The sequence below is a fragment of the Pituophis catenifer genome, unplaced genomic scaffold, assembly GCF_029215685.1.
Source record: "Pituophis catenifer annectens isolate HBS135680 unplaced genomic scaffold, rPitCat1.0.hap2 SCAF_1, whole genome shotgun sequence".
NCBI classification, from domain to species: Eukaryota; Metazoa; Chordata; class Lepidosauria; order Squamata; family Colubridae; genus Pituophis; species Pituophis catenifer.
In genome coordinates, this window is record NW_027256881.1 from 68458471 (window position 1) to 68485676 (window position 27206).

Genomic DNA, 27206 nt, shown 5'->3' on the forward strand with positions numbered 1-27206 from the left:
TAAACTATCTTCTGCTGCTGCTGCCTGAGAAAAACTTTAACTGGGAATTATTTGGCAAGCAAAAAATTTCAGGAGGTCTTCAGCTGGGGTACCTGGATGTGCTCATGAGGCAAAGATAGCTCACTGATGGAATTACACAAAACATTCAATAAGATCAATACATAAATCAATAGAGCCAGATTGATTCCCTGGGAGAAACCACAATAACAGATTTCTGCTGACCTACAGCTCACAACTGAAGCCACTCAATGCAATTTTAATAAGTATATTAAAATAGATGCAAGCATTCTACTTTCTGAGGCATTTGGTGATAGACCCTTACTTGAATACAGAAACCCAATAAATTCAACCTTGCTCATTCCAATAAATTTAAATCCTACCTCCTTTAAGCTATTTCATATCTCTGAGGAAATAAGCCACAGGTCAGAAAAGCTTATAACAACTTTGTTACTCTTAAAAAAATGCTACCAGATTCTTTCTGACTATTGGTGAGGAGGATAATATTAATTTGAAAGTTTGGAATGGAAAGCTCTTAGTGAAACTAGGTAATAATGTTCAGCGCTTTCATAATGAACTGACAGAAAAATCCATCTATAAACCTTTACTTAATATTGATTGCTCTGTTTGCAACATGCAACAAAATTATTTAAACTTATTTATCATTCTTAGACTTAGGCAACCAGATTATAGGGTACCGTTGTTAAATGTGCAAATTTGCAAATAATTTGAATTCCAAATTAAACCAAATAAGATCTGGTCTCCAACAAGAGATAAGCAACTTTATCTGGCATCAGAGCCAAAATTTAAATGTATATTATGCTTATACATTACCTTTGATTCTCCTCCTCCAAGTACATTCACCATTACTTCCATTACAGTCTCATGCATCCCCAACGCCCTCATAAGATTAGGATGCTGATAAAAAACTTTATTGTTCATAATGTCCCTATTAGAAATAGAAAAATAGTAAAAAAGAAAAAAAGGTAAATTGAAAACTCAGTAAGTGTACATCTACTTATAAAATCCATACCATTTAATGTGGTTTTTAAAAACAAAAAAACTGAAATTTATTCAAAGTATCCCAGAGCAGAAATTCTAAAACTGTAGGGTCATAAGCAAATCACTGGGTTTTCTTTCACACATCACTCCCACTCTGTCTGAACATATCTCAAAGTTCCTAGGAAGGCTTTCTGAACACTCATCCTTCTCTCTTCCTCAAAATAATGAACAAATTTGCATAAATTGGTGAATTAGATTGAACTTGAAACTCTGTGAATTCAAGTGACAGCATAAAGAAAGTTTTTTTTTTTTAAAGGAGTTATGGTTACTGCTTTTCAAATTAAAATGGAGTCCTAAAGTCAAAATATTTGAGAAAAACTAATCTAAAGTACAGAGCAAGGATTTTTTGTTATTTTTAGTTGAAAACTTAAAAGTATTTTCATATAATAATTCAAAAATAAAATATCTTAATATGAGAGAAATGAAAATGACAGATTCAGTTGCAAAAAGTAGGTTTTACATCTCTTTGATTTTTAATCCGAGTTCCACAGTTTTATTCTCTTCAAGGGAAAAAAAAGATTGCTATTTTTAATGGTTCATTAGTTAAATTAAGTCAGGGTTGTTCTCTATTGAATATGGATGATACACATTTGTTTCTATGAGAACTTTTAAAAAAATGATACATTGTTGTATAAGCCAGACTTTTAAAAATGAATATATAAAGAAATGAAAAATGTGATACTGATATGCTTGATTTATAGGAAGAAAGCATTATAGTTTAAGTTGTCTAGAAAACATATACTTTGATCTCAGAAACGTTTTCCTTATTAAAAAGAAAGTTAACATATAAAAAAAACACATTTTCTATCTTTAAAAATGTGATCTGCCATCTTTCCTATATCTTATCTATATCTTCCCCATGAAATTATCAAATAGTATTTTTTTTTTTAAGAATAATACTTAGTTTATTCAGGAAAAGTTAAAATACAAAACACCAATATTTTGGTGTTTTATTCTAAAAGAAAGAAAAAGAAATTGCCAAATATTATCACATATTCTCAAGGAACCTGGTCATTGTTTGGATTATTTCAATTTGAGTCAGAAGCCAGAAGGAAATGAGTTAGAAATAAGCAGTATTCTAGATTTTTGTTTCACATATTAGCCTATTTGTCCAGAATGCAAATTCCTTGAAGCCTATGAGATACAAACTTGTAATTATCAGTTTTCTCTCCTAGTAAGCAACCAAAGGCAATTATATAACTATTAAATTATATGTAGAAAGAAAGGCTTTACCCTAATCCACGAATCATAAGCTTTTCTTCTTCCTTGCCCATCCTAACACTGAGGAGAGAACGGATCTGGCCAAGAGATGCAAGCAAGTTGATGGTATCTTCCACTGATACACCATTTATTGTGTATGTCTTGGGCAAGGCTCGGACCAGGCCACCAACCCCATCATATTGGCGATGTAGCAAAACAAACATGGCCCTCACCAACTCTGGGTCTTCTATTACAGATTCTTGAGCCCAACGTACCATAGTTTCTGATATCAGCTGTTGGAGAGTTGCTAGATGTAGAAAGCATTAAGACAAACATACAACAAGACCTTTTTTTCCACCTTTAATAATAATCATCACATGCTATGCCAAGTTGGATTAGAAATTCAGAACAATGAATTTCTGAAAAAAGCAAATCACTAAATAATACATAATCAAATTAGAAATTATATGTGTAAAAAGTACCGAGTCAATATGGAGGAAAAGAAACAGTTGATTCACTAGTTATTGGGCTAGAAAAATTCCAATTATTTTTAAAGGATAACAATAAAAAAAATTCTTTAAAATAAAATTACAAACTGAAGATAATCATTTAACCAATTAAATTTATAAAGCAAGTGAATTAATGACAATATAATAATAAACTTCTATCCAATAATGATGAGAAAAGGGGAAAGAAAATATGATAAACTGCTGTCATGCAATGACCATCATTTCTATGCATTCGTGTTCCACAATAAAAATTAAATGGTATAAATGTGTAAGATTCTGTCCTGATGGGCTATGGGTCACATTGCAGAAGAGAGTTGGCCTAACTATGAAACTTCCAGAAAAAAAGAAGTAAAGAATTTAGTGTAAGTAAATGCCTCCACGCATCATTTCATTGCCTATCAAAGACCATACACCTACCCCCCACAAGGCTCCCCTTGAGGAGCACTCGGAGGCTCCAACTGGTCCAGAATGCGGCCGTGCGGGTGATTATGGGAGCGACACCGCGCACCCATGTAACACCTCTCCTGCGCGAGCTGCACTGGCTCCCGGTGGTCTTCCGGGTACAATTCAAGGTGCTGGTTACCACCTTTAAAGAGTTCCATGGCTTAGGACCTGGGTACGTATGAGATCACCTTCTGCCACCGATAGCCTCCCACCAGCCAATGCGCTCCCACAGAGAGGGACTCCTCAGGGTGCCGTCGGTCACACAATGTTGACTGGTGACACCCAGGGCGAGAGCCTTCTCTGTGGGGGCACCTGCCTTCTGGAATGAATTGCCCCCGGAGATTCGCATGATCCCCGACCTACGTACCTTTCGCCATGCCCTTAAGACTCTATTGTTTCAACAGTCTGGGCTGGCTTAGAAAATGAATTTTAATTGCGTGTTTGTAGTTTCTTAATATAAGGGCCAAATTTTTAATATATTTTAAACTGTTTTTAAATTTTATGGGTATATGTTGTTTTAGTATGGCTGTACACTGCCCTGAGTCCTTCGGGAGAAGGGCGGTATAAAAATTTAAATAATAAATAAATAATAAATAAATAAATAAATAAATAAATAAATAAATAAATAAATAAATAAATAAAATACACATGAATGCATCCTTGCTAGTGGCAAATTATTCATTTGCTCAGTATTTTGTTAGCCTATCTGAATTCCACTTGTTTTGCATCCCGTCAGTTCAACAAGGATTTGCCAGAAAATATAGCTTCTTAGTCAGCACTTTTTGAATGTAGTATTTTGTTCCAGAACTTGCAGTTATTTCAGAATATTATAAGTTAAAGTACTGAATTTATAGACATTTATTCTGAAATAGATTATGATATCAGAATGAGAGAATTATTAAACTATGTTTATTTTAGATTCAGGTAACAACTAAACCTTATTTTACTTTACTTACATGGTTTCTTGTTATTATCATCAATTAGCTTCTCTGCTTGTTTTTTTTTCAAGTGTGTGACTCTTTCTACAAGATATAGCAGGCGACCTTTAATAGTTAAATCACTGTTTCCATCTAGAATTCCATCTTCATCTAGCTGAATACCTAGACATAAATATCAAATATTTATGACAGAATTAAAACAACTAAACAATATATCTATATTCATTTCCAAGACTAGCTTCAGAACTTTGAGAGCAGTTAGTTAGTTACTTCATTATTTGAAATCATGCCTGGCCATAATTTTAGAGTATTTCAGAAATCAAACTTTTAATTAGGGAAATGAAGTGAATGTTGATTACAATAAAGCATTAAGAGATTTCAATACAGCTATCCTAATTTGATTGATATTTTCAAGTACATAATTTATTGATGTATAACTTCACATAACTTGTCCTTTTCGGCAGCAGCTTCTTGAAGACAATATGGATACTGCAGTTCTAAAACTGTATTCAGTACAATTTTAAGTGTATTTGTATTAGAATTACATTTCACTCTACCATATTCTGTTGAATAAAACTATCAGTATTTTATTTTCTTTAATATTTGGGAGGGACAAATATTCAGAGTTCAGGTTTACCGCAATGTGCCATCAGATCTTCATGAAAATCCAGGAGATGATCCCTTATTTCTTCAGGACAAGGACAATCATTTTTATCATCCTTAAAATTCAGTAGCATGTTGATCTTTAAAAGCAAATATATATATATTTGAAGTAATATGCAAGAGATTATATGCAGGTAGAATAAAACATTTACTATAATATTATTAGACACAAGTCATGTTTTGAAACTCCCCATGGAAGGAAAGGATGGAAAGAAGTGCATATATTTTGTTCATTCTAATGAATTATCATTATATTTACTTTTGTACAGCTCAGTAATTCAGTTCCTGTAAGATATATTGAAAGAAATGATGCAGCCACATCTTTGTCTCTTGGCTTGCACTACGACATTATCAATTTCATCAAGGATTCCTTTTAGTGCTGGTTAGAAATGATTTAAATGATGTTCAGGATTTTAAAACTTAAATTAAAAATGGGCACCCTAATTTGTCCCTGTGTAGTTACATAATAATTTTAATTTATTCTTTTACAAATAGCAAGGCTCACAAATAAAATCTCTTGGCACATACATGATGCTGCATTTTACCAATGGTAACTTCTGTGCATCAGGAAGTTTAAGAGAGAAAAATAAGGAACAAAAAGAGCAACTTTTTGTAGGATTACAAAATCCTACAAAAGTAGGATTTTCCTATTCTTCTTCTCTTAGTACAGGTTCCATGACCCATAAATTGTGCTAAAAGATCCCCATTAAGAGCAAAATAGGGGATAGAATGCTTGGGAGAAGGACTGGAGGGAAGATATCAAAGGTGTCTGTCTCACTCTTTAGAATTTAGAATCAAATTCCAACAACTTGTTTATACAATAGTTAGTAATGAATATCCAAGGCACCTTCATATTGCCTGAAGATACATATTTCAAGGATAGAAGAAGAGAATACAGGGTCAACTGAACTCCATATACAAAAGTAGAAAATAAACCACAAGTAGTCCACAGTTCAAAGTTACTATGCTGTTGAAAAAGTAATTTATAACCATTGGATGGTTGTATGTCATGCGATCGGCATTTAGGTGCTTTGCAAACGATGGGCATTTAAAGTGTCACAATGTCTCATGCTTATGTGATCATCATTTACGCATTTGTACAAACAACCAGAGTCAATGGAAAAGTCAGCAGTAAAATTGCAAGTCATGGTCATGTGATGTCTCATTTAACAATCATGGGTAATTTGCTTAATACACAGGGCAGAAGGTCATTAAGTTCATTGTGATCATGTGATATCTCACTTAGCAATCACATCACTTAATGATAAAATCTGCCAGTCCCAATTGTGGTAATTAAGTGAGGATTACCTGTATTTATAAACCTTTTCCATTGAAAAGTTAGAAGTATTCAAATTAGAGATGACTAAAAACATGTGCATATAAAAATGAATACATCAGAATTGGACAAAGCTCATCTCACCAAAAGTTTAATGTATGAGGGGTGGTGGTGTCCCCAAACAGAATATTTTAATCTATATTTAGTCATAAACAGTTGAATTAATGTCAGGCCTGTTCCATATTTTTCATGGACAGCAAAATGCTTATAAAAAGTGACTGCTAAAACACAATTGCTGAATGTTATGGAAATCAGAATTCTCATTCACCAAAGCTTTTATTTACAGTCTGGTATGCTCTGGTCCAGGAAAATTATTACCTTGTAGAGATTTTCTTTAAACTGAACAAACCCCCCAATATAAAAATATTTATTAGTTATCAACCTGCTCCTGTGGTGGGGATCGAAATTCTTTCGTTTTCTTGGCTGTCAGAGCTGCTGACATATTTAAAGCTTGCATAACTTCATTATATCGGAAACGCTGATTTTCTTGAAGTTTTGCTACAAAATCATCTGAAAATGCTACAATGGCTTCTATTCTATGGCGTATCTGGAAGTCACATAGATATTGGAGTAAATGGCACATCTGAAATAGAATTAATAGAACAAAACAAAATAAATGTGGTAACATAGTTTTAAAACTACAATTTCAAATATGGGATATTTCTTTTATTTAACTTGAGTCATTTCTCTTTTTTAATATAACCTACATCCATTGTCATTTATTTCTATTTTTTAAACCTTTCATTGTCTCCATTTCAAAATACTGAAAAATTTAATTTTCTGCCTTTATCTTTCCCTCAGCTTAAAATTTTAATTTTCTTTTGACCACATTATTTGTGATTAATGCATTATTTATTGCTTATTGACAGCTTTACCCTGTCAATATTCTTCTTATTCTTCTTCTTCTCAACATTCTTCTCAGTATGCATGTTGTAAATATTTTTTTCTTTTGTATTCACTTTTGTTTATGTCCAGAAGTTTTTCTTAAACTGCCAACCCAAATTTTTCTTTTTTTATATATTTGTGCATATACAGGCACATAAATGTGTCTCAGGTAGAAAAATAATCCACAAAATATATGATCTATGCATTCTTTCACAATTACCTGTAATTTGACGGGCTCAGGAAGCTTCATTTGAAGAAGTCCTTCTTCTGGAACCTTCTCTCTTCTGATTTCAACCACACCTGTCTCTAAATTTAGACTTTCTATAACTAGTTCCTTCACTAATATTCGGGTTTCATCTTCACGGCCATTATCTTCTTTAAACACACTGGGCTCAATGAGCTGCAAGATATGCTTCAGATCTTCATTGTGGAAGACTCCCATTATAAGGAGGGTATAAAAAAGCTTGATCAAAGGAACGAAGAGAAATTCTGTAGTACCACCTACTGGATCTCTGACATGAAGGCTACCCTCCTGAACTGCTTCTGTCAACATCTCTATGGTTTTAGACTTTAAAATTTCTAGAGGAAATTCAGGACTATATTGGTAGCATTCATTATTAATTCTTACAAAACTGGGAGAAGAAAACTGTATTCTGGGTCGTAAAGATGTACTAAGCCCGATACCTGGTAGGCCATGTTTTTTGTGTTCATCAGGAAACAAAGTAATGCTTTTAGTTTCATCTGTCATTGGGACAATGAATTCATTGTTCATCATCAACCTTGCAGTGGCATAGCTATTAAGGTGAATATCAATGAGAAGTTCATAATAGCCCGCACGTAACAAGCCTGGCATGTATTTGTTCTCAATTGCATAGAGAAGCTGAGATTCATCAACATGGCTGCACATAGCATGTGCAACTCTGTTATTCCCAAGAGCACACACTGCTGAGTATAGTCTGAGAGTATGATAATGAAACTTTAGCAGTTCTTCTTGTTCTGACAGTTCTAAAATATCTATAGACCTGCAATAAAAAAAAGGAAAATAATTAAACATAGCAGATTTGAGTTTTTTTGTGCGGAAAGTGCTTTTACATCCATACAATCAGTTTTCTAAAAACAAGTTCACAATTATTATCTGACTAAGTCAGTAAATTGATAAGGCTTACAATCTAGAGAGCACATTTACATATGCAAACATTGAAGCAAGTTTGGTTAGACTTTAACTATTTCCAAAATAATTTTTTCAATGACTAAGTACAACTCTTTATCGAGTAATTAAGATTTTTCACCAAGAATTTAGTTTCTTTCTTAGCACTTTGATGTATTCAGTAACTATAGCTAATGATGGTTGGATAATATTATTTATCCTTTGGAATTAAAAACACAGTCTTGAATTGGGAATAACCATGACTAATAGAAGACATCTTTTGCAAAGAAAGACTTAAAAGATATTTCCTGTGATTGATGAACATTAGTTGAGGGAAGCAAAAATAGATTCTGCTGTTAGAAAATTATGGGAAGGTACCTAGAAAGTAGTAGGCTCTTAGTTCATGGCCTTAGCCATGAAAGACAGCTGAATGACTTTGAACCAGTCTCTCTCAGTCCAACCTACCTCATGGGAGTAGGTTCTTTTGTGGAGAAATAATAGGAAGAAGTTGTGTTGGATATGTTCACTGCCTTGAGTTATTTGTAAAAATAATGAAGGTGGGATACATAATAAAATTAAAATAAAAAAATTATTTTATAAATATTAATATAAAATATTAATATTTAATAAAATATTAAAATAAAATAAAATAGTAAAATAAAACAAAACACAGGTGATAAATAATGTTGGTGTAAACTAGATTTACCTAGTTTTCATTTCCTATTGTCCTTCTTCCCTTTACATATTTGATAGGATTTTATGAATATATACTTACAGTATCCTTTTTTTAGATTTATAATTTACCATATACTTAAGGTCAACATCTTATCTCATTTCATCTGTAAATGCAACCAAGGAGTACCTGTTTTCCTCTGGAATGTGAAGGGACATGAACTGCAAAGAATCCAGGCACTGAATTGACCAGCCCTGCCGTTCATTGATTCGTGATATATCTATTTTCAGAAACTGATTTGGCACTCTGCTCCAAAGAACATGTGTCAGAAACTGAACATGGAGACGGGGTGGGCATTGAGGAAGTGGATTTTTGTGCTCACTTTTGAACAAGCCAGCTGACAATGGCATTACATTCTGAAAACAGAGCAAAACAGTAAATGCAGTAAAACAGTACTGCAGTAAATGCAGTAAACTGGAAAAAAATAAACTGTGTTTGAATTGTCATCTTATGCATTCATACATAAAGATCATTCTGTGAAAATGTAACAAATATATCAAACATTCTAGTGGATGAGATGGAAAGGGGAAGAATGCAAGAAAAATAGGTTGACTGATGTGAATGTCCAAAGTTACTTTTGACAGAAATGCCACAATTTGACTATAATCATTCTGTCAGTATGAAAATATGAAGATCTATGCAAACAGAACATGGTCTCTTAGCCAATGTGATTTTAATAGTCCATTATTCATGGATGCTAGTGATTCAAAAAGTTGAAGAAGCTTTTTGGATGAGAAGCGAAATGTCTTCAAAGAAAAACAGAAAATCCAGTTGCCTCCTGAAAAAGCACATTTGGGACAACAATGACCTGGATGACTGAGAATCTCCATAGATAGGAACACCATGGTTTCCTAGGGAGGAGGCAGTTCATTCTGAGACAAAAGCCCAAAATAATTAATTGTGCAGTGCACCCCCTTGAATGGGGGTGGGTGAAATAGGTTCAGGGAAACCACATTCTAAAATCTCTCAGAGTATATCTTTTGGGTTAAAACAGGGGTCCTCAAACTACGGCCCATGGATCGAATATGGCCCGCCGAAGCCATTAAACTGGCCTCATGGAACCAGGGGGCTGCCCCGCCCACATCGCCCCAGCTACCCACCGGCCCACACCTGCCTTCTGGAGGCTGAGGAGACCAAAAACAGGATGCACGGAGGCCTCAGAAGGCCAAAAATAGGCCCATTTATGTGCAGCAGAGTGGTTCTGGAGGCTGAAGAGGCCAAAAACGGGACACACAGAGGCCCCAGGAGGCCAAAAACAGGCCCGTTTTTGGCCGGCAGAATGGTACTGGAGGCTGAGGAGACCAAAAACAGGACACGCGGAGGCCGCGGGAGACCAAAAATGTACCCATTTTTGGGCAGCAGAGTGGTTCTGGAGGCCAAGGAGGCCAAAAACAGGACGCCAGAGGGCAAAAATGGCCTCATTTTTGGGTAGCAGAGTTGTTCTGGGGGCCGAGGGGGCCAAAAATGGGGCCATTTTTGGCCTCCCCCACTGAGAGAGACAGAGACAGAGACACAGTTAGAACACACAAACAGAAGTCCCTCACACACACCCCAAGGCAACCACATCCCTTCACTAACCTTTCCTCCCGCAGGAGCATAACAAATTAAAGTTTAATTTGTGTGTATTGTTTAATGGCTGCTAAATTGGCCACAACCACCCAGCTGGTCCAGCCCCACAAGAGTCTGAGGGACCATGAATTGGCCCCGTTTAAAGAGTTTGAGGACCCCTGGGTTAGAAGGTTATAGCTTTAGTCTGGCAAGGTTCAGTGTATTACGTTTAAAAAGGTAAAGAACTGGACTCTATTGGGTTGTATTGTGTCACCTTTGGACTTGGACCTGATATTGCATGAAAGGAAAACCATTGTCCTATAGTCCCAATGAACTGAGGGACACACACACACACACACACACACACACACACATATATATATATAATTTTAATGCTGGCACAGAATCAAACCTTTTCATAAACTGAAGAGTATCAATAGAAGAAAATATTTGTGGCTTAGAGTTGAACTGTGGGGTCCTTGATGCTCTCTGAGCTTGGTTGTTTTCTTGTAGACATTTTGTTCTCCAGGGTTACCTAACTGGATAATGAAACATCTGTAACAAAACAACCAAGCTCAGAGAGCACCAAGAATGCCTCTAAAGAGTATATCAAACATGATAGTAAAATCTGGTTTGGAATGAAGCTATCAATAACCAGTCTATGTAAAGTATAACATGGTATTCTTCTTGGCCATTTGGCAGGATTGGATCTTGGAAAAAATGTTTTGCAATTATTCTAGTTTTTCTATTTCGAGAAGATGCCAGACTCTACTTTGACACTTGTTAATTGTTAACCAATGGTATCCCATTGAATTTCACTTTATTCCTATGTTGTGTAGCATCTGCATGAAACCATTTAGCTTTTCCAAAAAGCTTTTTCTGAAAGGGATTGTACTCTCCCAGCAAAACCAGTTCACAGATTGGGAATGCTCCTGAATTTCAGCTGTTGCTTGGAGGTTTTTTTTCAGTATTAAAACCAGTGTATCAATTATGATCTTCCTGAGCATATAAAACATATAATTATAACACCTTGATAACAATATATCTTAACTATTGAAATATGTTTTATATAGGACAATCCTTGAAAAGTGTCTGACCACTGCTTGTGGTAGAGAAAACAGCAACCAATCTGCTAATCAGTACAAAATATAAATAGGGTATATTTCTTCTGTGTGGCTCCTAGTCTATGAAATAGGCTCCTACTCTTTCTTTATTTATTTAGGATGATGGTAAAAAACCACTCTTTTGCCAAATTTTTAATTATGTTTGATTTTAATTATTTTTAAAATTGCAATTATTGTCGTAAGTATAGGAATAGGAGTGGCAAAAGCTGGAGGCAGAGTTAAAAAAAGGATCAGCCTAGAATCTCTAAATAGCCACAAATTAAATCCAACCTCTCTTGAATTCTGTTGACCCTTATTTAACCACAAGCAGATGTTAACCATTAGTTGAAAAGATACTTGGGTATGATTAACAATAAATCAATTTAACTGGACCTTCATTGTGGATCTGATATTTCATGTCTGACAATAATCCACTTTAAGGGATGGAATTAAGAAAAGGCATACATTCAAGTACAAATAGTTAACTAAACAAACAAGGAAGAAACCAAAAATTCTGATTGATTCAGATGTCAGAGAGTACTTTGGTGATAATCTGACTCCTGGAAATACACTTATTCTGATGAAAGTCTGAAAATTGAAGATTAACATACTCCTCTATGGTTGTGTGGCTAACTACTTCTTTAATAAAAGAAGTCAGACTCTAACTCATATAAGTGTAGTGATAAAATACCGCAGAGTCACTTTGGATAGTTTTTTTTTTTTTTTGCTTTAATTTATATGCCGCCCTTCTCCAGAGACTCAGGGCGGCTTACAAGGCGTTAAGCAATAGCCTTCATACTTTTGTATATTTATACAAACTCAGCTTATTGCCCCCACAAACTGGGTCCTCCTGGATAGTGAGATGAGCAGCATATAAATTTAATATATAAAAATAAAAAAACTGATCTGCCAAATGCCCATGAGATAAAAGTATGACTTATGTCTTGGTAGTATACTAGTTGCAGGGTTCCAAGTAACACCCCCAACAAAATCAAAACTCCAAAGCAAGCCAAAGCTTGAATTTATTAGAAATGTCATACTGGCACATCTGGGAAAACACGAATCTGAAAGCCCCCGGGGTTTCCCCAACCAGAGTAAAGTCAAAGTTCCTTCCCCTGCATCGACATGGGTATCACATTATCCAATCAGGTCACTGTCCCAACTGTAGTTGACTCCCAGTCACGCCTCCCCAGGTGTAGGCTGAACGCCCGACTCCCAAGGGAAAAAATGTTGTTATGGCTATACACCTCACACTGTCTCCATCCACTCCCCTCCCATTCCCACAGCTTGCCCATCCACCGCATGTGGCAGCCCTGAAGATCTAAATTTAAAAATGTCAGCCCCTCCAGGGCTGACAGTAGTGCTATTCCAATAAAGATATTTTAATTAGGTCTATCATACATTGGTGATACTGGAGTCTTTTTCTTTTTAGAGATTACCTTCTCACACTTTCAGGAACCTTTCCTGTTTTTAATTTTCTTGTTCAAAGGGCATGAAACTTTTGGCTATGGTAAATTCCCAACCAGAACTATATATGGATGAAGAACCACGTGTCTTCTAAAGAAAGATTATGATGAACAGATTACTTGAATAAGTTAAATAGTCAATGAAGGTTTTTTTCTTTAAAAAAAATGGAGGTTATAACCCCACCAATTTTTCTCTTGTTTTAATATAGAACCAGAGCTTGGCATGGTTTCTATTGTCATAGGAGATAAATGGGAGATCTAAGAGAGAAGGGAATCCATTTGACTATGTTCTGTTATTGATTTTGTATATAACCCTGCATTTATTCAAGGTTTTCCTCTCAATATAGCTGATGGATAATGAGGAACTGAGAAAGGAAATGTCCACACTTCTACCAGTAGATTAGGAAAAAATTATTCCACTGTTGTTACCATTGTAAAAAGTTGGAACCAGAGTATCAGGAATGTTTTAAATACAGTAAACTAAATGGGTGATAGTTACCTTTATTCGTCCCAACTCAAATTGGAAAACATTAGGGCTTGTGGCTTGTGCAAATACTGCAGGAAATAATTTAGTACTTGGTTCTACCTAAGTAAAAAACAAATAAAAAAGAAATAAAATAGTATAAGTCAAAATAGGTATAAAGATAGTTTGCAGACAAGAACCTTATTAAGCGAAGCATTTGCCACAATGAAGTTGTAAATTTTTCATAAGCTACTATCCAAAACTAAAATTTGGGGAAATTACTATTTTCTTTTCAAATATAATAAATATGTTCTTTTAAAAAATAAATCAGATTTTGTTGGGCAACCTATAAACAAGGGAAAAAAATCATTACCTGATAATAAGTGCTTAATTCTTTGCCATTGGTAGTGAAGGATAGGATACCAGTTGCAACATCAACCAAGCAACCAATCTCTAATCCATTATTATTGCGTCCTTGCCCTGGACTCATGTTTTCTCCAGCACACACCATATAGCAGTTGCTTCGTTTGATACTGCATTTCAAAAAGTTGAGAATAGGTTAACGTTACAAGACAAGTTCCCAAACTCCATTAGGCTCTGCATATCTGTGATCTATCCAGTTCTCTTCCATATTAAGACATATTTGCTCACCAATGGGAAATTCCCACTAATACATGTGTAGAGCATTTCCAAGCAGAGAGAAGATAAAATAGCATGTATAGTTTTCTAAGAGTACTACAGGTATTAGATATTCTTCATGATGACAGGTTTTTTTTCAATTTCCCCCCCCTTCCCCCATCCCTTCCCCTCTCCCTCCCCTCCCAAAAAAATGATGACAGTTTTAATGTGTTTTTCTTTAAATCTGCTAATGCTCTCATGGGACAATTTGTAATAGTTATTAATGAATACTGTAAGCAAGCAAGCAAATAAATACATACAGCTAAAATTAGACTTATTTTATTGCAATTATATCAATGACAATGAATATTTAACTCACATGTATTACACTAGGACTTCACAGAGATCTAGCTCTAGGTTGCATATAATGGCTTTTTTCAGTCAATTATTCAAAACTTCATATATCAGAAAATAATACATTCATGAATGTATTTATTAAACAAAAATAAATAAATATCTAAGAGAGTGCTCCTTTCTTGCCCCTTCCATTTAAGTGGCTTGTATTAATGTAGAATTCCTTCTCAAATAAGAACTAGAACACACTATTTTAATGTCAGTTATAAACGAGGATGCAAGAAGGACTGTTAACTAATAAAACCCAGAATTCCCTAGATGAGATAAAATGAAGAGCTCTAATTTAATAAAATCTAAAAAATAATGAGATGCCCACTAGAATAAGAGGGAGAGGCAAAGGAAAGAATTCTTATCCAATGCTCAATCCATTCTTGATGAAGCTAGAAACAATGGTTAGATAGGGTTTTTTTTCATAAATCTCTCTGGCATATTTAGATTTGCATTTATTTTTAAAAATAAACAATAGACGAATATTAATAAATTTCATGAGCAGACATAATGATAACTACAATTCAAATTTAAGTTGCATATCTTTCTCCAAAGGCCATCGCTGCTAGACTAAACAAACCACCTAATAGGGCTGTATTACTATTAACATTCTCATCTTTCCTATTATCTATTTCCTTAGCTTCTTATGATTATTACTTTGTTGTTTGCATTGTATGATTTGTATTGATTGCTTTTATTTAGTATCCTATGATTGATGCTGATTGCTCATTTAGTATTCTATGACTATCACTGAGTGTTGTATCTTGTGATTTATTATGATTGTATTTTATGATTATGATCATGATTTATCACTTGTTGCTTGTACTGTATGTACACTGAGAGCTTAAGCTCTGGAGACAAATTCCTTGTATGTCCAATCACACTTGGCCAATAAAGAATTCTATTCTATAAATAGATGGGAGGATGGAGAGAGCCATTGTGGCCTACACCGAGATGCACATTAACCCTTTCATTTGAGAGTGCTATGATTGGGATATTAGGCTACTATGACTATCTATAAAGTCACAGAGAGATGTATTTCTTAATCATGCTAGAACAGTCTAGAGTTATAACCTCCAGAGAATTAGCACTTAAATACACTTCTATTACAGAGTCTAAAATATAACTTTTGGATTCCATATTTAAAATTCATTAAATGTGATAATTGTATTTTGCTCACACTTAGGTGTGGATTGCAAAATGAATATAAATCTTCATTCCAATGAAGCCCCTTAATACAATATTGAGTTTCAGGATTTTATAATCGTATGCTAACAGAAAGAAAACTTCATTTTAAAAAATGGAGTACCTATCAAATGAAATACAGTATCATGTAATATTCATGTTACTATAAATAATAAATAATATGCAAGATATCAATCTTAATAAATATTACAGTTTTAACTGGATAATATATTCACTGACACAATAGAATGATTTGATATCAACTGTTTCTAAATAAAAGAAAAATAAAGCCAACCTCTCATGAACTTTCCCTTTTTCATCTCCTAAGGTTACTGTAACAGTACGGACTCTGTCCAAATCAAAGTTTGTGTCATATTGATGGAAATCAGATGTAATCCAGCCTACCCAAACATTAGCAGGTTCTTGTCCAGGAAATATACGTACAGAATAATAATACTGTCAAGACAAAAAAAATATTATCCACAATATTAATATTTCACTTTGATCCAATACTATCCTGAATTATTTTTTCTGAAAAATCCATCTTGTTCTGAAAATAACACCAAACCCAGAAGCTTAAGTAATTGCTAGAAGCAAGAATAAAATCTCTAGGATCATGTAAGAGTCAAAGTCCTATCATCAATCAGTTTCTCCCCTATTAATTTAAAGAAAGTTTTAGTTCTCATATAATAGGATATATATACAAATGCTTAAATTTCACTTTATAAATTGTTCTATGAGGGAGATGGGCAGTTTCTAAATATTATAATAAATAAACAAACAAACAAACAAAAAAACATTTTTTCCTGGCTTGCTCTTTATTAACCTATTGATACTTGAAGAAGCTAAATTCCACATATTAGTTATTTGCTTTGAAAACAATTAAATACTGAAACCAACCAAAAATCCAAATTTTTCAGGAGAGATTACCGTGGTTCTTATGCTAAGTGCAATCATTTACTAATTTGTTCTTAAGCTAAATTGTTGGAGCTAAATTTCTTTTCCATCTTTGAAAACTGCATTTATTTTCATTTACTTTCAATTGATTATTCTATTACAACATAATTTTATATGTTTCTAACTTTTTGTCTCCTTTTAAATTCAGAATCAGAAATATTGGAAAGAATCTCATGCTTGCAGTGTTTTTGTAATAAGCTATGAATATTCCTGAAGGGAAATATTTTGGTATTTCCCTACATCAGAAAAAAATAAAAATGAAAAAACAATTACTAATGGCTTATTTCTTTATCTTTCTTTCCCTAAAAACATTTTTCATTTTCCTCTCCCACATATTAATCAATACAAGTAGTCCTTGACTTACAACCATTCCTTTAATGACTGTTCAACAGCACTGAACAAAGTGACTTCTGACCAGTTCTCACATATGGGTGTTGCAGCACTCCCAGAGTTATGTGATCAGTCTGGCATGTACCATAGTTACAATGATTGCAGGTGGGCCGGGTACTGGGATTATCATTTACAACCTTCCTAAGGAGTTTCTGACAACCAAAGTAAATGAGGGAACCCAGATTTGCTTAATGACTGCATGATTAACAACCTTTGCAAAAAGGTCGTAAAATGAGGCATAACTCACTTAACTGTTGCCTTGTTTAGCAACAGAAATTTTGGGACTCAAGTGTGGTCCATAAGTTTTCTCAAACTTTCCTGATGTACAGTAAATGCGTCTCTGTCAGTTTCATACTAATTTCTTGAATTCCTTGTTTATTTCATGGAAGCAATGTACTTACAACACAAAGCTTTGTGTGTCAACTCCAGAAGTCCTACTCTGCCATCAATTTTCAGTGAGGAATCAACGAATGAAGACAATGTGAATTTTCCTACAGATACATCCATTTTTAGCTTTATCTATATCAACTTCCCTACTTGCTTCATCCAAACAAAATCAACAGATTCTGTAAGGTCCACAAACCGTTCTTAACACCAAAAGATTTGGGAGACAATGCAAGGGCATACAGCCTTTGTATTCCTCAATGCTGGGGGTAGGAATATTTAGCAAGTTTATTTTTCTATTCATAAACCATATAGTTGATATTTTCAGTAAATTATTCTCCATTTACAAATAGCACAGCATATGTAAACCTCTGGGAAAGGTTTCATTTATTTCTATATGTGCAATTTTTATTACAAATATTAAACATTTATTTCTCTATAAATATATTTAATTATATGATTGTTATAAAGTATATGATACAAATCAAGTCCATGCCCTACAACATACTGATTGTTTTTTACTTCGCAGTGTCACATATTCTTAATTCTTTTCCTTATAGAAGCTACTGACAGTTGTGGCAGCTTTTTTAACAGGTAAAAAGTTCTTTAACAGACTCACATCCCTGCAAAATCAAACTGAGGATATGGACTGCTTTATCAATTCCTAAATTCAGAACTCTTCAATGAGGCTATTATGAAACCCATTCCAACACTTAGAGCAAACTTTAGCACAGGAAACTAATGACAATGCTGTAATGAACATATTCCAATTGTTATATATTTTGAATTATAATAATTCAGTTTATGTGCAGCTACCTTGATAGCTGCCAATCCAAAAATTACAAACAGTGCAGAATACAGCTGGCTTCTGTGGTAATGTGAGTTCTGAATTTCTCCCATGCAAGAACCCAACTTAAAGAGTTATAATGGCTACCAATTGGCTTTTAGGTGCAACTCAAAATGCTTGTCACCTTTAAAGTCCTATACAGGTCAGGGCCTGGATATCTATGAGATCTCTTAGTAGCAAAGTCTGCTCATCTAATAAGATTGAGCTAGGTCCCTTCCCTTAGACACTGTTACCTATAGGCACAAAGAACTGATCCTTCTCTATTACAGCCCGTTTGAAATTGCTTACCACCTGAGACCAAACTATTATTCACCCTATTATATTTTGAAATTCAAAACTTGACTTTTTAAGGAGGAGATCTAGCATAAATTGGACCATCATTAAGGTTTTAGTTGGCTGTTTTGTTCTCAGTGGCCTTAGTCCGTCCTTCCCTCCTTCCTTCCTTCCTCCCTCCCTCCCTTCTCATTTGTTCATTTATTAATTCATTCATTCAGGGTTGTTGGGGGGAGAAAGAGAAAGGAGTATTATGCATGTACCCTGCCTTTATTACTTTAAAAGTAACTCAAGGCAGGGTACATGCATAATACTCCTTCCTCTTTCTTCCCCCCCACCCCCCACAACAACCCTGTGACATGAGGTGGACTGAGAGAATATGACTGGTCCAAACTCACTAAGACAGCTTTCATGCCTCAGGTGGAACTAAACTCACAGTCTATTGGTTCCAGGTCAACATCTTAACCACTACACCAAACTGGCTTGGTAATTTCTTGCTATTATTATTGTATTATTGCATCCCATTATATTGTATTATTTTTGTATTAAAATAAATTCTTAATTTTTTATGTTTTAATTTAAATAGTTTTCCCAGTCTTGTTATTTTGCTAATCTATTTCATATGGAAATAATAATTAACAGCACATAGTGACAAACAAGACTAATTTAGGGAGCAGAAGAGAAAATGCTGAGTTAAATAGTCAGTAAGTCAAGGCTCAGAATAAATCGCACCACTGAACACATTCTACCTCTATTTCTCCATCTCATACCATCCATGCATAAGAGGGATGGAAAACCATGGTTTTTTTTTAAATTAGCATTTCAAACGAAAATTTATTCTCATGAAATGTTAGTTTAAGATTGCAGCTTAACAGCAATTCTTTAAGACAATTCCAATCATTTCTCCTCCATAGGGATATACAGGTAATATATAATATCCTCCTATCATATTTGATAATTTTAATCTATCCTTAATGGAAATGTTAACACTAAATTGCCATACTGTAGAGGTTTGCATTAGATAATCATAATCATCTCGTTCATCTGCTAGGACATCTTCAGTTAGTCTTGCAGAATGGCTTGTGCTGTAGTCTGGCTTCGTCCTTTTCAGCATAAATCTGTAATGTATAAAAATGAAAAAGAGTGAATACATCTTTTTTTATATCAGTTGATTCAGAATAATCCTGTATCTTCCATTGAATAAAGCTGAATTTGAAGGTATCAAGATATTCACTCAATTCAGTTTGGCCCTTTTTACACACTTGGCCAAAATGTGGGAAGTTGTTAATATCAGCTAATATATTTCAGGGTCAGGACAGCAAATACCTCTTTACAGTTGCAGATTTATAATAGTTACATTAAATATTTTATAGAAACTTGTCCATGTTTCATTTATATTTCACGAATAGGAAAGCTGGAACATAGAGAAAGCAAACATTTAAAGACAGAAATTGCTGCCCTTTTTATTCAGGAGACATCACAATGAAATTCATTGACAATATGGAAAGAAAAACTTTATTTGTATCCTTGAAAGTGAACAGTGTGTAAAATACCTGAAGAGATCAAACTATCTGACCTTTGTTTGAGGCGTGAAGGTTTCTCTTGTGTATAATCTTTATGGTTATTGAACTCTGATTTTGCGGCTTCTTTTTCTACACGGTCAGGTACAAGATGACCATGAGCAGTCTTCATGAGGACTTCAAAATCAGAATCTGCATCATAATCATCCAAATCACTCTTTGGGCCAAAAAGATTAGAATTTGGCATTCCTCCTCCAGGCATTTTAGAAAACACTTCTGCACATTCAATGGGCATGCTTAGACGATAAAACATGATGTCTGTTTTGCTGTTTTGAGATCCAAAGGACTTCTGTGTGAGTTTCAAGCATGGAGAACTATCTGCAGTTCCATCAATCCTTGTAACCTATGAAATGCAAAAACTCAATTGTAAAATGTATGGAAACACAAAACAAAATGTTGTCTTTCCTTATGCTTAATGGTTTCTCATAGTATATAAATAAATATATGTTTATTCTTGCCCCCTGTAATATTGCAGCAAGTGTGATGAAATGTAGGTTTGACCATTACAGAAAAGATAACTGAGTTCTACAAAATTAGAAAATGCGAAAAAAGCCCGATATTAGATTCATACACAACTGTTTTAATTACATTAGATATAGGTTAGAAGCAGGCTTTGACAAGCGTTCGAGATTCTGTTTTAATATGCCGATTGCATTAAAGTATATTCTAAGACCCATAATGATTGCTGTCTCTGACCTTGCCTATCTTGAAGCAATTACTTACTAAAAAATTTCCTCTAGAGGATAAAAGGCATAATTTCAGCCTATTGTTTTTAATTTTTTTGTATTAACCTAATATTGGATTCTGAAAAATAACAAAAGTTTTGTCATAAAAACATGCAGGTGGATTAAGAATTATTATGGATACAAATAAAAACCCTGCATTTTCCCTTTAACTCAAAGTCTTTGGGCTTACAAATAAAAAATATGCTAGTTTATCTCTTTAATTTTACATTCTACATTTTCAGGTAAATACATAGAAAGGATAATAATATAGTGTTGTTGTTGTTATTATTATTATTATTATAAAATAATAATAATTAATAATAATAACACTAATATTTTGACAGCCTTACTATATATACACTACATACTGTATTAACTGCTACCACTTACTATGTTCAGTCTCCAAAATAAATTAAAGAGTCAAACCTCAATATGTTCATGATTTGCTGGTACTGGAAGAAACTGAGGTAATCTTTTGCTCAGCCATATAGTAATGTCACGATTTGTATTCACAGCAAAAGGTTCATAGCCTTCTTGTAAGCCACAAATAGTGAAATATTTCAAAGTGCTAACATCTTTGCCGAAGTTCATTCTGCCCACCTGTGACAATCCCAGGCTACAGGCAGGTATAAAGCCTGCAAAAATGACATATATGATATGTAAATGATAAATATTAACAACTGTTCTCATGTACTTAATTTGACTTTTCCTTATAAACTAGAGGAAACTAGACAACTCCAATCAAATCTTCAAAATGCACAATATATTCCATCTATATGAATAAGAAAATAGATAAGAATAAGAATAAGAAAAGAGGATAAAATAAGTGGAAAAAGGAAACACTACTATTGTTAGAGTCCGCTACCAATTATCCAACCAAAATTTCCTAATAGCGAGAGCAATTCAGTACTGAAATCAATTACCTACAATCATGGTGAGCTCTTCATTAATTCAGACTGGCTTGGACAAACATCTATCAGAGATCATTTAATTTGGATTCCTGCACTGTGCAGGCATGCAACTTTGATGGTCTAAATGGTCCCTTCTAATTCTATGTTTCTTTAATCAACACTTAGAAATATAAAAGAAGCCTTACTATACTCATTCATTCTCTAGGTGCACAAGTAATTGTTCAGCACCCCAGGCTATTACAAATCTGTCCATAAACTAGACCTTATCTATAGAGTAAAAACTAATGGATTTATCTATTGCCCTGGACAGATTTAATATGGAAGAAAGAGGTCAGCTGCCTGCCCTGACGATATACAATTAAAACAGATATAGACAAAGTCTGATAGGTCAAGGACCATAATTCAGCCTCTTGACGTTCTGAAGGACCACAGTACAAGTTGTGACATCCTTAGATGTGTGGTGTACGCAAACATTTTTGGTCTCTTTACTGGACAAATTTAAGGTGGAAGTAGTTAATGACTGTAATCAAATTGGAGGTTCCAAGTCAAACTGACTGCATTTGTATACTTAAACCCCACCCACACACCACCCACAAATAGCAGTCATGATTGCACCAAAATCCAGCCACTTTTGCTACCATATTTCAGTACCATAATCCAAGAATGCTGATGGCTCACACATAGAATCCTTGAGGTAATTTTTGCCTCTGAGCCATAACCTTTGGCTGAAATAAACTAATGGCTGGTTTTAAGACAGCAAGGAAAAACTTGCCAAGGCAGCCCAAAAGCAGCACAAATTTGCTCAAGAACTTACCATCACCAACCTCAAAATCTTTAAATGCAAGTTCAGAACCTGAGTCATCAAGAAGGATTTCACCATTTAGCGTAAACATCATGGTGTGCTCATTCAGATCCACCATGCATCCCACAATATCTGCTGTTAACCAAGTACGGCCAAAATGCTCATTTCCCTGGTGCCATCGCTGGGCCTAGATAATAAAAGAGTCTATGAAAAACTATTATTTTTATGATTTTAGCATTGTTTAAAAATGCTTAGCTCTATAAGTAGATATCAATTGTAAATCTTACAATTAATTATATAAAAATAATTTTTAAAACACATCAACTGTGCCACAAGTTTCTAGAGAATCAGCAACATTCAATATTTTTGGAAAATAATTTATGAGCACATTATACATTTATTCTCAATAATCTTACTGTTAGTCCTTTTAAAGAGAAAAAAGAGTTCTCCATTATTTTAGAAGAAGCAAATCCCTCTCTTTCCAAGATATATGGACAACTGTGGTAGTGGATTCCTGTACGGCAGAGGCTTGAACTAGATCATCTGTAAGGTGCCTTCCAACCTTTACATTCACCATATTGCAGATCCCATTTGCCATAAGGACATACAGATTACAATTCACTTGTAATTCAATGAACAATTCACTTAGTAGATAAGGCCACACTTTATGATAGAGAACATAAAGGCAAAAATGCTTATTTTTGTTCTCTTTTTCCTATTTGAAAGATCAATTTGAAATAAATGACAGGGAGGTTCAGAAAACCTACTAAAATCTACTACCCTAATGTTAGAACTGACAACAAATGTGCTTATCCCACACTAATTAAGTTTTATATATTATCTACTGGGGGAAGTACAGGTAGTCTTCAATTTACTACCAGAACTGAGTCCAAAATTTATGTTGCTAAGTGAGAAATTTGTTAAGTGAATTTTGCCCCATTTTATGACTTTTCTTGCCACATTTGTTAAGGGAATCACTTCAGTTGTTAAATTAGTAACCCAGTTGTTAAGTGAATCTGGTTTCCCCATTGACTTTGCTTGTCAGAAGGTTCCAAAGGTTGACCACATGACCCTGAGACACTGCAACCATCATAAATGTAAGTTAGTCTTCAAGTATTCAAATGTAAATCACATGACCATGGGGATGCTGCAGTGGTTATAAGCATGAAAAATGGTTACAAGTCATTTTTTTCAATACCCCATTGACTTTGCTTGTCGGAAGGTTGCAAAAGATGACCACATGACCCTGGGACACTGCAACCATCATAAATGTAAGTTAATGTAAATCACATGACCATGGGGATGCTGCAGTGGTTATAAGCCTGAAAAATGGTTACAAGTCACTTTTTTCAATACCACTGTAACTTCTACTAAGTAACAGCTACTAAGCGAACTATTCAAAGTCAAGAACTACCTGCAACTCAGATGTAGATCTGTATCTAACCCTCCAGGTCTCAATTCAATTCTTTAATTGATAGGTCCTGACATTCTATGGAAAAACCAAGAGAAACACAGCAAGGCCAATATTTTTTGCCATCTCAAAAAACAAACACATACCTTGAAACCATCAAATACAAATGCTTGATCATCTGAGCCAAGCTCTTGCTCTGGCTGACAACCTGGCCTGGCCCAGCCAATTCTCATATCTCCAGCGGTTATTGCTTCAAATTCAAAGTACCACTTCCCAGTTTTTACAGCATATGTTTTTTCTGTTCGGAATATCCTGAACCTTTCTATCATGCCATCAAACACATCAGGCCTTGCAGCTGCAAAAGTTCAAAATTTAAGGATATATCTTTTTATGTAAAAATTAAACCGCATTATCTAAATTTTTAAAAGTTAGGTATAGTTATGGTACTAATAAAGGAGAATATTAGTAGCTCAGGGTTGAAATGAGAGATCGTTGGTGCTCTCTGAGCTTGTTTGTTTTCTTGCAGAAATTTCATTACCCAAACTAGGTAACATCATCAGTGCTGATTTGAAAAGTTTTGGAAAAGTTAGGATCCCTTTTATCAGACTGGCAGTCTAAAGGAAAGGCAAGAAAACATCTTCTATTTTCTCAACAATTCTTCAAGACTTAGCAAAGTTTTAAAAAGAAAAGGAGAACCTTTTTACAAAGTACTTAAGTCCAATGTTTGCAAAAAAGGAAAAAATGTCATATAATGGACAAAAGAACTGCACTTACTACCCTCTTTTGAAATCGATTGAAACCTTAGCAGATTTGACATTATTTTCCTAGTAGCCACTCACAAGTACAATCCAAGTGTGTTAGAATGAGACAAACTTTCTTTTGTTGATGAAATGCTTACTACATGTAAACTTCCATTCAGATTATACCAGTGTTAGTTACTTTCTAAGCAAGGGGACTTCAAAAGGAATGCTCAAGGAACTGAACTGAAGGAACAGCTTGCCTTCAGAAGTTGTGGGTGTTTCATCATTGGAGGTTTTCAAGAAGAGACTGGCCAGCCACTTGTCTCAAATTGTATAAGGTCTCCTGCTTGAGCAGGAGTTGGACTAGAAGACTTCCAAGGTCCCTTCCAGCTCTATTCTAATTGATTGAACTATTTTAACGGAGCATTTGGGTGAGGGGGTTTCCTTTAAATATAAAGTAATGTGAGTATGTGTATGTTGTATTTTTTTTTAATATATTTCCAGTGAGTTTTTTGGTCAGTTTTATTATAATTGTTATTCTGTTTGGCATTATTTCAAAATTGTTAATGTTCTGCTTGACTCAAAAAATTCAAATAATTAGAAATATAAAAATTTATTTTTATTTTGGAAAGATAGATTTATTTTGGAAAGTTAAAGTAAAATTAAAAATGGGACATTCTTACCTTCCTTGAATTAATAGCATATACAATAATATATTGTTAAAAAAACTGTTTCAATATAATTTCAGTACCATGGTCTTGATCTGGAGCTTCAAGGTTATATCCGTAATTGATGAGAGTACGAACTGCTTCTCGAAGACTATCTTTGTTTGATTTCTTAGTGCGGTCATCTAGAAGTGTATAGGGGACAAGGCGAGGATTTCGACGGTTCTTCACATCCTATACAGTATAAAAATTATGAAAAATAATTTAAAGCTTTAACACCCAGTTTTTCTAGTACTGTAAATACCGTAGATCTGCACCAACCTGGAAGGAAGAATCAGGTAGGTTCCTGAGGCTATTCAACACATTTAGAAACAGATAAAAGTGGAGCTTATCAAATATTCCTAATATGGGGATTGGCCAATACTTGAAACAAAAATGCACTTCAAAACTAACTCAACAGGTGTGAATATTGGATCAAATTCTACAAGATGTGGGTGTGTACATGCACAACTTTGTGTGTACCCAACTAGTCAACTTTTTGTAGTGTTAATTAACTATTATCAGTTATTAACTAGTAAAATAACCCACTACAAACTCACTAGGGCACTGTGGGGCTATTTTAGTAGCTAATAAATGGAACTGTGAGTTTACTGCAATTATGTTAGTAAGCTTAATATAATGCACAATGACATGGTTATACTGTACAGTATCAACTTTTGCTTGATATCAGAAACATTTCTGTGATGACACAATAGGGAAGGAGAGCTTGTTTTCATCAATGTGTCCATATCTCTACTTTTGAAAGGTTTAGTTCTGAAAACGTATCAATTAACTTGAAGTCCAAAAAGTAAAACTCCAAAACATTTTATCTATTTCACCATTGTCAGACATTTGGTCCATAATATGATTATTATAAAGATTCTAGTATGTCTGGACTTACCTGTTGAATTCCATATGTCCATCCCTGCCTTATACGATCTCTTGCCCATACATTGTGAGCATTCTCTGCGAGTTTATCAACCATGGATTCCTGAGATGGAGTCAACTTGATACAACTTAGATCCATAGGAGCAGGTTTATATCCGCTTGATAATAGATAACTGTTAAAAAAAATTAAAAACTTTAATGAATTTTTATGAATATAAAAACTTAAGCCTTGATCATTGCATTGTTTTGGCATTAATTGTTATTAGATTCAGGTCATTCATTTCCTTGTACTGGAATTAGTAATCAATACAATAATTTAGGAATCAAATTCCAAAATTTATAGGCCTTAGAAATGAAACAAATCAACTTCTTGACTCTTTCCTAACTAATGTACCACATTACATTACTTATTCTTAATTTTTGTTTATTTCCAGATGGAATTTTTATTACACAAATATTCTGTCTCATGCATATAATCATATGGAGGTTCAGATATCTTCAATTTGTATATTAGTAGACTAGGTACAGGAGATAGAGTAGACATATTTGCATTCTCATCCCTTAATAGTCTGAGTTTAAACTTACTTTTTGGGAAGTTTTAGTTTTTTCACCTTTTCTTCAGCATGCTCATCAGCAATTCCAACATGACAACCTAATGCCAGCAATGTTCTAAAAGACAATACCATTATATTTAAAGTAATTTAAATCAAGCAAAATGTGCTAACTGAATGGCAAGGCTATAGTTATTTGTGCAATTTTATAATTACACAATTGTAACTATTATAGTTACATGATTGTAACTATTATAGTTATAATTGTAATTATTATAGTTACATGATGGGAAGAGTTTTGTCTTTTCTTATTTTGATCATATTTTTGAAAATGATTATCAATC

At 34.1% G+C, this 27206-nt stretch overlaps 1 protein-coding gene across 1 annotated transcript in view; it reads right to left on the minus strand.

The window, feature by feature from the left end:
• RYR2 (ryanodine receptor 2) overlaps positions 1 to 27206 on the minus strand; it is a 270507-nt gene that overhangs the window by 109930 nt on the left and 133371 nt on the right. Inside the window, exons 25-42 of the mRNA XM_070932540.1 lie at positions 26897 to 26980; positions 26325 to 26484; positions 25471 to 25618; positions 24126 to 24334; positions 22581 to 22755; positions 21282 to 21490; positions 20127 to 20473; positions 19554 to 19668; positions 15995 to 16155; positions 13868 to 14027; positions 13531 to 13617; positions 9044 to 9270; positions 7255 to 8056; positions 6532 to 6732; positions 4788 to 4893; positions 4169 to 4312; positions 2293 to 2566; positions 832 to 946 (exon numbers count right to left, since the gene is read on the minus strand). Of these exons, the coding sequence (XP_070788641.1) occupies positions 832 to 946; positions 2293 to 2566; positions 4169 to 4312; positions 4788 to 4893; positions 6532 to 6732; positions 7255 to 8056; positions 9044 to 9270; positions 13531 to 13617; positions 13868 to 14027; positions 15995 to 16155; positions 19554 to 19668; positions 20127 to 20473; positions 21282 to 21490; positions 22581 to 22755; positions 24126 to 24334; positions 25471 to 25618; positions 26325 to 26484; positions 26897 to 26980 (3724 nt within the window). The remainder of the gene's footprint in view (positions 1 to 831; positions 947 to 2292; positions 2567 to 4168; positions 4313 to 4787; positions 4894 to 6531; positions 6733 to 7254; positions 8057 to 9043; positions 9271 to 13530; positions 13618 to 13867; positions 14028 to 15994; positions 16156 to 19553; positions 19669 to 20126; positions 20474 to 21281; positions 21491 to 22580; positions 22756 to 24125; positions 24335 to 25470; positions 25619 to 26324; positions 26485 to 26896; positions 26981 to 27206) is intronic.